We start from the raw sequence: 14,495 nt of genomic DNA on the forward strand, positions 1-14,495 counted from the left end.
CCTCGGAGTTTGAAATCCTCCCGTGAGAGCTCGCGGAGAATCCTCGAACCGTGGCGCGTCTCTCGGATCCTCTGCTTCCCATTTAATGAAGATATTAAAATGAACGCCCCGGAAATCGTCGATCCCCGGAAAAGCGTTGGATCCGGTTTGGTTAACGATAGGGTTGCTCGTAACCCGAAAACGTCCCCCAATCGCGATCTTGGGGCCTAAGGAGAGGGCATCGAGGCCCCGGGGCGTCCGGATCTCTTCTGCCCTCGTTCGTTTCGTTCCTCCGCTCCGTTTGGGCCCGTCATTAACCGGGGGACCCTCCTCTTGGTGAAGCCATTACCCATTCAAATTACGCTTATCGGTGGGTCCTCTCTCGAGTACGTGCACCTTTTAAGGCCCCGAGAAAATGGACGACGATCGGGGCGAACGGGCCAGGGAGGATAAAAGAAATGAAAAAAAAAAAAAGGGTCAAACAGAGGTATTAAGACTCAACCGGTGTACAAATCACGCGGTGTGCATCGCCGTGCATTATTGCTGTCCGGCTTGTGTTGCTCGTGGACAACAGGGACTACCAGATAACGCCCCGGTTTCTGCTCTCTCGCCTTCGTTGTCCCGGTCGCCTCTATCCCCCGATTCTGTCTCTTATGAATTATTTGCCTCTCGCGGGGCCCTCTATCTTCGGTTGCCTTCGAGCAAAGTGCTCTCCTCGACCGCTCCCCCGAACGTCCGGTCCTCCTTTCGACGCGTACACGTGTGCGCTCGAGATACCATCGACGCCTGGAAGAGGCTGTCGAAGCGAATCGAGACGAGATTCTCTAACCCCCGTGAAAATCGGGACACGTGGTTGGGTGGGTTAGGTGGATCGAAAGCTGAGAACACGAGATAGGATCGGCAGGGACGGGATTTTAGAATCTATTAACAATTATAAACGGGCAAAACTCTGTACAAATTAAGATAAAAATTGTACAAAATATAGTTGTTTAGGTACTTGTTAGGGAAGCATTCGATTTTTTGTTGTATTCCAGATATATGTCTTTCTCTATTTTTATTTTGGTAAATTGATCTCTACAATATGTTCAACTCGAGTAAGGCTACCATTGACTGGTTAACATGATAAAAAACAAACAAGAATTTATGGTTGTACCTAAATTACCAAGTGGTTAGGTCTGGGTTAGATCTGGGTTAGGTCTGGGTTAGGTCTGGGTTAGGTCTGGGTTAGATTAGAAAAATAAATAATTTTGATACATGAGGTACAGAAAAGATCAATATTATAGAATAAATTCATAAAATTTAGAAATTACAAAATTATAAATTATATTAGTAGATAAGAAGCAGAACAAGATAGCTGAAATTCTTGAAGAAGGCAGTAGGTTATTTAAATTTCTTTACTCATTTAATATTTTAAGAATTTAGAAAATATATTTCACTATTAATACAACTAGCATTCATCTATTTATTTTTCTAGAATTTGACAGTGCATTCAGTTTTAAATAATTCTTACGCCATTGGGTTAGGTCCGGGTTAGGTTTTGACATTTAAAAAATTTTTTAAATATGTTTGACTGTTAATACAACTAGCATTCATCTATTTATTTTTCTAAAACTCGACAGAGCATTCAGTTTCAAGTAATCCTTACTCCATTGGGTTAGGTCTGGGTTCAGGTTTAGATATTTAAAAAATTTTTTAAATATATTTAACCGTTAACATAACTAGCATTCACCTACTTATGCTTCTAAAATTTGACAATGCATCCATTTTAAAATACTTATTCCTCCATCGAGATGCAAAGTACCATTGTCTAAATCGATACTAATATCATCTGAAAGGCACACAGTCTCAACAATATGATTCCATTGACTCAGGTTTGTAAAAATCGTACAAGTATTGACTACATGCTGTTTCCAGTATTACCATCGCAACGATCCAACGCAGAGTTGTCCCCCCCTCAGTGCCATAACTAAATCGTTTTTATGGAAGTCGATGGAAACCAGGACTCCCGGGGAAACTAGCGCGACCATTTTATCGGGACGATGCACTCGTTGGGAATTGTTATGGCATACGGGTCTCTAAGGGCTCTCTAATCATTACCCTCTTAGCTGTTTGGGAATTCTAACAAGCGAGCAAAAGCATTTTAAGGCCTAGCATCGGTTCGTTAGAGATCTAACGAGGGGCGAATCGCATTGCAATAATTACTCCTTACATGGGCATGAATGTGCACCGCTTGTCCCGGCTCGAGATGGATGGCGATCGACGTCCATTTGTAAAGTAGCGCTAATCCGCTAATAAGCTGGACGCTGTATCGCGATTGTTTTCCACGTTTCGCTGACTTCATTCCTTCCATCGGTTACGCGACCAACTTGTCCGTATTAATTGATGAATTTCATATATACACTCTTGCGTAAATAACGCCAAAGTCTTCAAACGTTCAGAACTTAAAGTCTTCGAAAGAATCAACCTTTAGGGGGTCGAGAATAAAATAAAAATCACCATGATGACTTTGGAGGTTTTATTAAACGTTCATTTCGAGGAACAGAGTCGAGTTAAATTTTTGTATTAAATCAGATATAACAATTTTTGCGACACTCCGGTTCCTCCAAGAAACAATCACTGTCACGTTGTTTCCGGATGATTGCAAAGGCTCGAAATAAAATTGGGGATCCGCCTAAGCATTCGACAAGTGTCGCGTTCGTCGAATTCGTCGACCCAGCGACAGGTGCATCCGCGATGGACGACCACGTGGCCCGAATAATTATAACGTTCCGCCAACAGCGCACTTATGGCGACGGACAAATAATTTTTCCGTGGGCACCCCCGTGGCGTGCTCGTGGCCACCCGGTGCCAGCCATGGTTTTTGGTGGGGCGGCACGGGGCCGCTCTAACCTTCCTCCTCGCTTGGTGGGCCCCTCGATGGGCCCCAGCGTCTCTCAACCGCGGCTCCCTCCATCGAACTTCCGAAATTCCGGAGCAAGGACGCCATATGGCGAAACGAAACGCGCTGCTTCCGCGTGCTGCGTCTTATTTTCTTCGTGAAAGGACCGCCACTCTCTCCTGCAGGAAGAGAACGCTCACATTTTTTGAGTCCCATTTCTCTCGCAACCGTTACCCTTATACTAGCGTTTAGTCTAACAAAGACCTCTTATTTTCGTTCTTCGATCGCTTAATATAGTAACAAAAGTAACGAGTGGAGACAAAAGTTTAACCTTTGAGGCTTTTGTATCTTTCTCTATTTAAATAGTAGTTCAGACTTGTGAAATTAACCTCTTCAGGACGAAATTATTTTAATAATAAATAACGTCCATCAATTTTCTGACAATGCTGCCATGTGACATTGGAAAATTTAACTATGAACATTCATAACTCTAATATTAAAAATAACTTAAGTACTAAACGTATACATATGAGTTAGTATCCCTGAAGAGATTAGGAAGAAAGTATCTGACTTTTTTGTCCACAAAGTTTTAATATATTGACCTTATCCACTCGTATGTCTCCATATAATCGTCATCCTACATTTCATTATTGTACCTATATTTGCATTAGTATTTCATTCCAGGGACCCTTGTTACAACGTTTTCTTTTAGTGTGTGTGTACATATGAAATAAAATAACTTCAAATATGAATACGAGTGAAAAGGGTTGATAATTATCAGTAAGTTGTCTATAATGGCTAGGTCCTTAAGAGTGCTGGGTGATCGCAGAAGGGAAATGATTTCGCCAAAGCTGGTCCCATCGTCGGATTTTCTCGCGACGCCCCTAATTATGGGTGTTTTTGCGCCCGCGGTGAAACGCTGTTGGAGCGTGAAAGCAGGAAGTCGGGTTCCCCGGGGGCCAGGGCGCCACCGGTTGAGCGCCGCTGGCCCCGACACAGTCGGCGGCATGAGAATTTTCCCACAGTCCCCACCACATGGCCTGCGGCCGACGCACACCCGCTCCAGCGACGTTGCCACACCTCTGCCCGGCTGAGAGGCACTGTGTGTTGCCCCGTCGAGCGAGAGAGAGAGAGAGTGAGGGACAGAGGGGGTAGAGAAAACGAGAGAGCGCCCTCGTGGGTCCTGGGAGGGGGAGAAGGGCGAGCCGCGCGGAGATAGATCTGAGAAAGGAAGGAGTGAATGAGGGAATAGTGGGAGTCCGGGGTGGGGGTGGATCAGTGACAGAGGGAGAGAGAAAAGGTGAGGCCGAGAGAGAGACGGATCGCGTACGTTTGGGAGAGCGGTGCACCACGAACGAACAGAGACAGAGTCGTCGAGATGCTTGGAGAAAGGTGAAAGAGGATGGACGTGTACCGCGGGGCAATGAGATCGAGAGAGACGGTGGATCCTTTGCGCAATTAGGAAAAGGCTGAGTTCGTAGAGCTCCGGAACGAGACGAGACGATTTTCGTCCGACCGGAGAGAAACGTTGGATCTCGACTGTTTTTTGAAATTTCATCGTTTCCCTGGTCGAACAATGGCGTCACGTTACGCGTTACGGATCGGAAGGACGCTTCCTAGTTCGGAGGAAACAGAACGATATCCTCGTGGCAAGGAAGCCACAGCGCTGCGCCCGGGGTCAAAGGGTTTCCACAGCGTGGTTTTTTTCAACGTGAGAACTGTCGACGCGTGTCTTTTCCCTTTTTCCCTAGGCGAGCGGGTCGTGGCTCCTCTGGAAGCAGGTCGAAACCCCGGGTGGATTCCGTCGAAACGTTCCACGGACGGGTCTGCCAGCGATTGGGGCGGTCCGCGTAGCTCCGATCTCTTATTTTTTTTTCTTTTTTTCACCGTTCGTTCGAAACTCTCTCGGTTCCTCGAGAAGGTGAATGAAATCATTCCAAGTACCCTGAACCGCCGACTAATTGCCAGCGCTTTACAGGATTCTCGAAATTCCAGTTCGAGTGCCCGACCTTGCTCGGCGCGCTCGCGGTATCCTCTTCAGCTACGAAAAGGATACCCTCGAACGGTCGTTTCCCATCATTACACGGCCAGACTCGAAATAACGATAAATATACTATGGTTTTTTGTCGGCCGCCACGTCCATTAGGCGGAACTTACGGAACCGTGAACATAATTGACCGGTATCTAGCCCCGCGGTCTTTGAACTACGACGCTAGGCGCGCACCTAGCGCAAGGTGACGCGCCATTTTGTTAACGACGGACGTCTGAATGTTGTCGCGTGTCGAAGGACTCGTTAACGCCAGAAACTGAGCCTCCAGACGCAGCTTCCTGCCGGGTCTGGGGAATTTCAACCCTCTGCAACAGTGGCTCTCAATGCTAGACTTAGAAAAGCAGGCATTTTGATAGGCCTCGGATTCCATACTTAATGTTATCTTAATTTTTAAAAGAAGATATTTCAGTAAAAAGTGTTTGGAAATGTAGGGTTAACCATTGACAGTCTTTTGGAGCTTGTGGCCATTTTAAGTAATACCTAACCTAACCTAACCAAACCAAATCTAAAAGAATATTTGAACATCAATACTCGTTGCAATCAAAGAATAAAGCATTAGTTTAATAACTTGTGGACATTTTCTAAGCAATTGTCTAACCTAACCTAACCAAATCAAATCAAACCTGAAAGAACATTTTAACCTAATACTCATTGCAATCAAAGAATAAAGCATTAACCCAGACCTAACCTCACTTCTCTCCAACCAGTTGCACCAACAAAAATCTGGAATCCCCGTTGCTCGCGACTTCCAACAAAAATTCCTCGGAATATTTTCGGTTTCGAGCACTCGAATGACTCGATAAGAGTTTAATTTCTGAACATTGTACAGTCTTCTCCTAGCCTTTCGGTGAAAGAAGGGGGGCGGGAGCGATATTCGAGCGGTGTTCGAGTCGGCGAAAAAGAGCAGAGGGAGAAAAGGGAACAGAGAGCCGTGGCAGAATTTATACCGGTGTTCCGCTCGTTACGGCCCTGCATCTGTAACGAAGTAACGGATACGTATCCTTCGTCGAATAGGGCCCCGCGCACGCACCCAGACACCCACCAGAAACCCGGCACAGATTCACACGCACACGACTCCGCGGATCGTTCGTATCTGGGGTGAGGCTCATGAACAATTGCAATTATGGGCCTTCGTCCAAGTTGATTTATAAGTGGTGGAGCCCGTTCCCTACTTGTCCATCGCACCCACACGGGGCTTCCAGCTCGCGTAATCTCCGTCCAGTTCGTGGCTCGATAGTTTTTTTTTTCCCCCCCTTTTATTCGTATTCGCGAATCATCGCGGTCGATCTGCTACTTTTCTATTAGCGGTCTACGCGCGGGCCCCGGGGCCCCATTATGCCCGCTCGCCGTTTGGAACACGATACAGGACCTGCCTCGAGGGTTTGGCAGAATTCCGGGAAGAAGAGGGTCGTCCCTTATGGAAATAAGCTCTCGTCATTAGTGGGGGAGACCCGGGATCCTTTTTAAACACTTGCAGCCTCACGAAGGGTGCGATCCGTATTTATATGCATACTTGTGCTCGGGGATTTTTCTTTCGTTACACAGAGGGTCCGTTCGTGGCTTTTGCAGGCCTCGATGGTGGGAGAGGCAATACTGTGATGAATATGGAAATTTGTATATTTGTCTTTGCACGGATTTTCTCGATCAGAATGGCCGTACGTTATTTTTATTCATAGTCTGGTTCGGTGCAGGTAGTGTTTTGACTATGCATTAATGCATGTTAGGGTTGTTATCGATGAGTGGGTCGTCGATCATAGAAGCTGAGGACTCGATTTATTATTAGTCACGATATCTATATTTTTGGGTCTTTCGCAATTATTTCATTTCTGTTTATAGTACAGATAGATGCAATTCAAGAATTAAAATTTTTTAAATTACCACATAATAGAAAACATTTATTTTTAATTAAATATTGTGGTTGGAAATATCTAGTTTCGAATAAATTTTCTATTATAAATTAGAAAGACTCTAGAATTTATTTATTTATTTATTTGAGGGATAAACACCCTTCATGAAGAACTGAAAAAATAAAGTACAATTGCGTACATTGAGTGGATCATTGCCCTTCTGGTTCTATTTTTTTCGATCGACACTTCGCGTGGTCACTTTATTAGTTACACGATGGTCATATTTCATCGACAGAGGGTTGACAGTTTTTTTTGGACGCTCTTTGTTCGAAGCACGATAGAAAAAGGGAGGAACGATGAATGGACGCGAGTACGAACGTCGAACGGATCCATCGTGCAAATACGTGGATTTTTCAGGGTAACTCGAAGGGTTCCTTTTGTCCTGGCTGGTATCGATATTAACGACAATCGATTCGGCACGGAACCGTGGCGCGGTGTTCGTAGGTTCCTCGCCTCCGCGTTTCTTGTTCCCCGTTCCTACCGTTGAACACGAATAGCCTGAGTTTTTCGCCCATCTCCTGGTATTTTCTTTCTTGCGGAATACGTGGAACGAAAATTAAGCGCCGGTCAATATTCCGTCGTTTCCATTTTGTCTCAGCATCCTTGCAAAGGACTCAGGTTAGGTTCGATTTTACGGGCGCCATTTTGCATTTCGAGTCTCACGAATATAGGGAACACATGTCGAACTGGAATTTTCTCAATCGTATGTAGAAAATTATTACACTAATTTTTCCAAAATTTGTAAAATATTAATTCTGATGACAGTTTGGTGAAAAATAATATTTTTTTTTAAGCATTTTACTCGTATATTGGGATCGTTAGATATTATTGTTGTTTTTAGTGTAATTTATATATAAGTTATATATGAGTGATCATGTATATAAATGTTGATTTAATTCTACGAAACAATGAACTTAAATAATATTAATATTAAATAAGCATTGAGTTTGAAGAAAAAGAAATTTATATTTCTTAAAATACGTACTTTATAGTTTTTTCTTTTTTAGCCATAGGGGACTATAAAACGTAATGGTTGAAACTTATGAATAAAATACATGGGAAAATCTTTCGTAGAACATTCTTTACGTTATACATTTTTACGTAGTCTATTTATACTTTATCGTTACATATATTAACGTATATGGCACCACGTGTGCTTAATAAAGACGTTTAATAATAATAAAACAGTGGCCGTGTAAATTTGTGGACGGGGAAGTATCATAATCTCGATTTTACGATGTAAAAATCTCACGGTAGCGTGTAGGGTCCCAGTAATCCGGTAACTCAAGAAGGGAAACCCCCTTGAAAGATTCCAGTTTCGAATCTCTGCTGAAATTCGGACGCGAAGCCCCGATGGGCCCTCTGTTGCGCGTGAAATCGATTTCAATAAAAAAAAATTGACATTTTACATGGGCCATAAGTCCCCTAACAGATGCACAAAATAAAATGTAACAATCTAGAAATTTGTACAATTTTTAAAGTACTGTAATCTTATTCTTTAGAAAAAAAAAAGATTGGCATTTTACACGGTCCATAAACCCCGTAACAAATGCACATAAAATATAAAAATTAAAAAATTCATACAATTTACAAAGTTTGATTCAAAGAATCTTATATAACCCAATCCACGAGAAAATATAAATATTCAAAAAACAATTCCATATTAATGTTTTAGAATTTTCTCTGTTTAATTTTGAAATAAGAATTGTATTTATGAAAGTGTTTAAATTTTGTTATGAGGTAAAAATTCATGAGAATCGATTTTAATAAAAAAAAATATAAAAATTTAAAAATTAATACGATTTTTAAAATTCACTTCAATAGAATTTAAAATTCAAGAAAACATAAATATTAAAAAAACAATGCAATATTTGTGCTTCAAAATTTTCACTATTTAATTTTAAAATGGGAGTTGTATCTACCCAAAGTGTTTAAATTTCGTTTGCTGTAAAAATGAATAAGAAACGCAGCGTATCCCCCATTGAAGGCCCCGTTGGAAACATGTTCGCGTGGAATTTACGATTCGCCTATGGTGAATCCGAGGATCGTGATCCCTTTTGTCGTACATTTATATTAAAACGCCGAACACGCTAGTTAAGATTCGACTGTAAAATTATTTCTGAGAACCGGGCGCGGAATAACCGGCGTTATGTTCCCCGGTCGGATAATGGCGCACGCGAAACGGCCGATTTACTTTTGCATCGCTTTAATATTAATGTTGACCGCCCCTCTTTGTTGGGGCCCCGGTATAATAACGTCGTGGCCGTGGTTTATACATACGTTACAGGGCTTCGGGAACTTTTTTTTCATCCCGGAACGAAACTCTAGCTCACGTCAGCGACGTGTGTGTACGCCTCGCGAACCAGTGCAGATGCATAGGAAGTTTAGTTAACCGCTCTATCGAGCATAAATTATGCGCGCCATTAGAGTTGGTAACTATGGTTCACGGACCAGGTATGCATCGCTGGTCGAGCAACTGATACCGATAGATAAGAGCGGAAGGAAAGTGGTCGCGCGTGTGTGTGTGTTTTGCTATCCACACAACAGAGAAAGACGTCTTCTTCCATCGACTGCGAAATATCACCCGGATTTCCTTGTTCGCTTTTGTTCCAAGAGCAATCTCGAATGTAAATTACGGATGCAAAGCCGGAGAGACCCGAGAGAAATCATTTCGAGTCCACATAACAGGAAATCACTTCGCTATTTTAATTTAATTTCGTCGAACAACGAGTAAAATGTACAGTCGTGGATTTTAAGTGTTTACTTTGCTAAATAATAGGAAATTACTCGACTGTTTTAATTTAATTTAATAAAATTTCCCTCTATCGAACGACGAGTAAAATCGACGTGCCAGCCGTGGATTTTAAGTGTTTACTTTGCTCCCGCCGCCATTGGCCAGCAAAAAGAACGCCCCGCGAGGCAAGAAGAGTTTTCAGGCTGCTAATAATTCATCGTCACGGTGCATCGACCATTGTCGATCTCCTAGCTCGGGTTCTTTCCTATGCAGACGTTTTTCCTCGAGGTCTCGAGGTGTCACGATAGTTTTCGTTTTAATTAAAGGGTATCGCGTTCTTGCATCGAGAAACTTCTCTCGAGTGCAAACTTCTTCGGTTTAATGGTTAGGATTTTGTTACGCCCGTGCACGGTGCTCGATCATCTATGTTTTATCGATCCATTTGCTTACCAGTTTAGGTTCGATTACCACACTCGATTCTCCAGGGAAAGATTCATTTCCTTTTTGGCTCTTGTATCTTAAAAAATTTTAAAATACAATATAAACTATTACTGAAATTTTCTTATAAGTGTTATCATTTTCTATGAATGATTACAAAGACTTTTTTTATGTTAACCAAAACCTTGCAACTTTTATGATCGCGGCTGTACAAGATGATCTTTAGTGACCCTGCATAGAAATTGTAATTCATTTCCTTATGTTTTGTTCTAAATAATCGTATAATATTATTTTTTCTTCTACCAAAATTCGTTTCGAATTTCCCCAGTAAAATTGCAACGACTCCGCGAGGCAACTTGGAAAGATTTCAGGGAAGAATATCAATGATGGGAATCGGCTTTTACTCCTCAGGGGTCATTCGGTACATTGAGCTATCGTTTTCACGGTTATCAAGGTCTATCTCTTTATCTCTGGCGTTTCATTCGAGTATCCTTTTGCCTCTCCCTCATTCGATCCAGCCATAAACTCGTGGAACAATAAAACCTCGTGTATCTGTAGATTCGCTTTAATATAACAATTCCTTTTTTTTTTCCGTCGAAGAGTATACAAGACCTACACGGCAACATAGCAGAGTAATGACTTCTCTTTATGACCGCAACGATCACCGATATAATCAGGGTTGGTAAGAGATATTGTACAGTTCTCGTACATACGTGTTTCTACCTCCATGATTCTCTGTTTGTCTTTCAATCTTTCCACCTTGGTAAAAGGCTGTGTCTAAACAATGTTGTACGATCGGGGTCGTAAAACGATACGTGCTGGACCATAAACTGGTTTCGACGAGCTGCGAACGTTAAATTTCGCTACAGAATGATCCACGACGATTTTAAAATGCTAAAAGATTTAATAAATGTGTCCACGTAAAAATGAGTCGAATGTATTTCCGGGGGAAAACATAAAATTAAATGCAACTTGCTATTTCGCGAACTATTTTTATTTAAAATTATATGCATGTCAAATTATCACTGTGAGAAGTAAGTGCAAAAATGGAATAAACGTATCTCAATTTATAACTCTTCAATTTTATTTATTCTATTAAAAAAAAAATTATTGCACTCCATTTGCTTGCTTTTATGTTTCCTTCTGAAGTTGAGAAACGAAATATATTATTAATACCACGTCTAGTATCGATGCAATATTTATTTGTAATTATTGCATTTTCGAGTCGAGTATTTCGCCTCTGAGTGCTGGTCTATATTCTAAGGGAGCAAGTAATTAATTGACAATTTCGAGATTGAACTCATCCAATTTGAAAAAAAAATTTACAAATGGTTTTATTTTTATTTGTGGTATAAAATTCCATTGACAATGTGCATTTTGAATGTTTCAGGATTTCGAGGTGAACAGTGCGAGGAAAACATCGACGACTGTCCGGGGAATCTCTGCCAAAATGGCGCGACCTGCATGGACAGGGTGAACGAGTACTCTTGCCTCTGTCCACCGTCGTACACCGGTACGCAATGCGAGCTGGATGTGGACGAGTGTTCCGTGCGTCCTTCGTTGTGTCACAACGGTGCCACGTGCACGAATTCTCCGGGCAGCTACTCGTGCATTTGCGTGAATGGCTGGACCGGGCCCGACTGCAGCGTCAACATCGACGATTGCGCAGGTGCAGCTTGTTTCAACGGCGCTACCTGCATTGACCGTGTTGGCAGCTTCTACTGTCAGTGCACTTACGGGAAAACAGGTAAGAGTCTCAAAATTATAGAATCTAATCACATATATGACGATCTAATTTTCTTATCCGAGCCTCAGCGTCTCTTGTGTGTCGTTGGTTTGTGAAATTATAATTTCACTTGTTTAGAATGCTCTAAATATGTTCCACAAAAATTAGAAATTATAATTTCACTTGTTTTAATATGTTCTACAAAAATTAGTGACAATTGGTAATTATTATTTGATACAACTGTCGAAAATGACCCATTTGTAATAAAAATTGTAAAATATTTATTCGACTGGATTTTTGCAAAACCGTGGTTTACTATGCGAGACTGAATAAACATTTATTTCTTCGAGTATCTATCAAAATTTAATTTCTTTGGCACAAATAAATACACCATAATTGTCAGTAGCTCATTAATTTTTGTGAATATTGCAAATCAACACACACAAGTTTACATTGTAAATATTCTGCAGATTTGTTGCACGTGTACGAAATGAAACAGGCCCCCCCAATAAACACTCGGAAAATTATTAAAATATACTGCAACAAATCAACACACACAAGTTTACAATTCAAATAGACAGAAATATATTCTGCAGATTTGTTGCATGTGCAAAATTCATATATAAATTAAAAAAAAAAAAACAAAAATAGAAAGAAGAGTACATTGCTTTCTATAATAAATTATATTGGCTCACCAAAATTTTTGTTTTTGCTGAGAAAAATTCATCGCTGCAATAAATAAGACCAGAGTAGAAAAAATACTTAGCAAATTGCAGCCAGTGAATACATTGCAATTACAGAATAATTGCCGTGCGATTACCTTGTAATCGTAATCGTAAATCATTAAGCCTCATAATTGCCGTGCAATTAGAATGCAATCACTTAGCAGAAGCTATCGCGTGGTCGGATTACATTTTGCCTAACATTGCGGACGATAATACCGCGGTATTTTTTTTTTCGTCCTCGTCGACCGTGCTTCCTTTTGCGCGGCGAAACGAGAATCCGAGCTAAGCCCCGGATGACGAGGCGAACGCGTTTTCTGCGAATCGCGGCGATTAGCGGAGAGCCGACCACGGTCGATAACAAGGCCGCGGGGTTGGAAATCGTGTCGGCATTATGCATCGCGAGTGCATCGGCAGCCGGGGCATCTGCACGTGCAACAATATGACGCGGACGCAGAAAGGGCCCCTCGGAATACCGGGATTCCGGAGGCCCCTGGCTGCCTAGCCATACCGAGCGACGACCTTGAGGACTGAAAACGAGTTTCTGTCCTTACTTTCCTACCCGAGGCCGAGGAAGACGGTTTTCAGATCGATCGTTCCGACAACGATCGCCAAATACAGGCATCCTTCTTCTCTACCCCGGCATTATTGCGATTCCAGCGGATAGCCCCGAACTACTTTTTCCGCGGCGGCTAAAGATCTCCGGGAAACGTCGAATCAGCGGTTCCCAATCGGGGACCCATGGCCCACCGACTCACCGGGGCCTCCAAATGCCCATTTTTTGCGGAAATTTCGACCTTAAGTTGCCTTTCTACCTTGTGGGATTTAAAAAATTGAATTTTTTTTTGCATTGTCGTTTAGTATGTAGTCTCGAAAATATATCTACGAAATATTAAATTGAAATTCGGAAAACTAACGAAGTTATAGCCTGCTGAAATGTACCGCGCGTAGGTTTTTCTCGAAACTACACTTTTCGGCACTGCGTATGTGATAACAGAAAAGCTATTGAAGATATCAACAGGAAATTTATACAGTATCTTTAGAACTAGTCCCCCTATAGCATGTACTAGGATAATTGCGATATCTGCAATACTTTTTCTTTCATTAACAAAAAGGCAGCCGAATATATGAAAATATTCAGTATTTTTTCGTAAAATAGCTGCCATTTTGCCATTTTCTGTTCTTTTGAAAAGATCCTAGTTCATGCTATAACCACACTCATCTATATTAAGAATATCGTTGGTTTTTGGATTTCGGATAACTTGTTCGCAAAATATCACATACGAAGTCGGGCGCCGTTCCTGAAAACTGTTGTTTGTTGATCAACAAAAACAGCGTAATCAATAGATATTATGCGTTGCAAAAATTCGTAAATATAGCTAAATATATAATAAATGTATCTACAAAACACGAAATTAATCGCTCTTTAATAGCCCGCAAAAAAAATCACAATACAAGGTAGAATGGCCCCTTAAGTTTGATAAAATTAATATTTGGGAGATTGCAAATACCATTGTGTAGATAAATGTTTGGAAATGTATTTTTCATATTGGTTTTGGTATTATATTTCTTTATAAGTGATAAATAAATGTTATCGGAAATTCCAATCTTAAATTTGATCAAATTAACATTTAGAAGACTGCAAATATGATTGTCCAGATAAATGTTTGGAAACAGTTTGTATTTTTCATATTGATTTTGACACTATATTCCTTTCTAGGCGATGACTAGATGTTTATGTATTTTTGATTCTCAAAAAAGCACAAATGTACTTGATATTTCATTAATTTTATTAACTCCGTTCCGTATTTTGAATCTGACTCGTGACAAAGATTTTGGCCCAAACGTAAATATCACGAGCCAGGCTCGAGGACAGCAAATCACGATCGTGATTGAGTTTTAGTTCCTATCAGTACGCCACAAGAGTCGGTCACGATTCTTATAACCTCTGTTACAAAGCAGTGTAGCATCAGTCTGGTTTGTTTACCACGTTTGGGTCCGGATTTCGTCGAGCTAAATATGAATTCGCATAAAGATCCGCAGTCTGGTGATAACTTTTGT

The 14,495-nt window shown here is 41.3% G+C and overlaps 1 protein-coding gene across 2 annotated transcripts in view; it reads left to right on the plus strand.

Moving 5' to 3' along the window:
* The window catches only part of LOC122398504 (neurogenic locus Notch protein), a 321,286-nt gene that overhangs the window by 183,164 nt on the left and 123,627 nt on the right, over positions 1-14,495 (plus strand). For both annotated transcript variants that reach the window (XM_043398420.1, XM_043398419.1), the window contains exon 6: positions 11,377-11,733. In XM_043398420.1, the coding sequence (XP_043254355.1) occupies positions 11,377-11,733 (357 nt within the window). The remainder of the gene's footprint in view (positions 1-11,376; positions 11,734-14,495) is intronic.

The sequence above is a fragment of the Colletes gigas genome, unplaced genomic scaffold, assembly GCF_013123115.1.
Source record: "Colletes gigas isolate AHSC1104 unplaced genomic scaffold, ASM1312311v1 Colletes_gigas_Sc00011, whole genome shotgun sequence".
Lineage (NCBI taxonomy): Eukaryota > Metazoa > Arthropoda > Insecta > Hymenoptera > Colletidae > Colletes > Colletes gigas.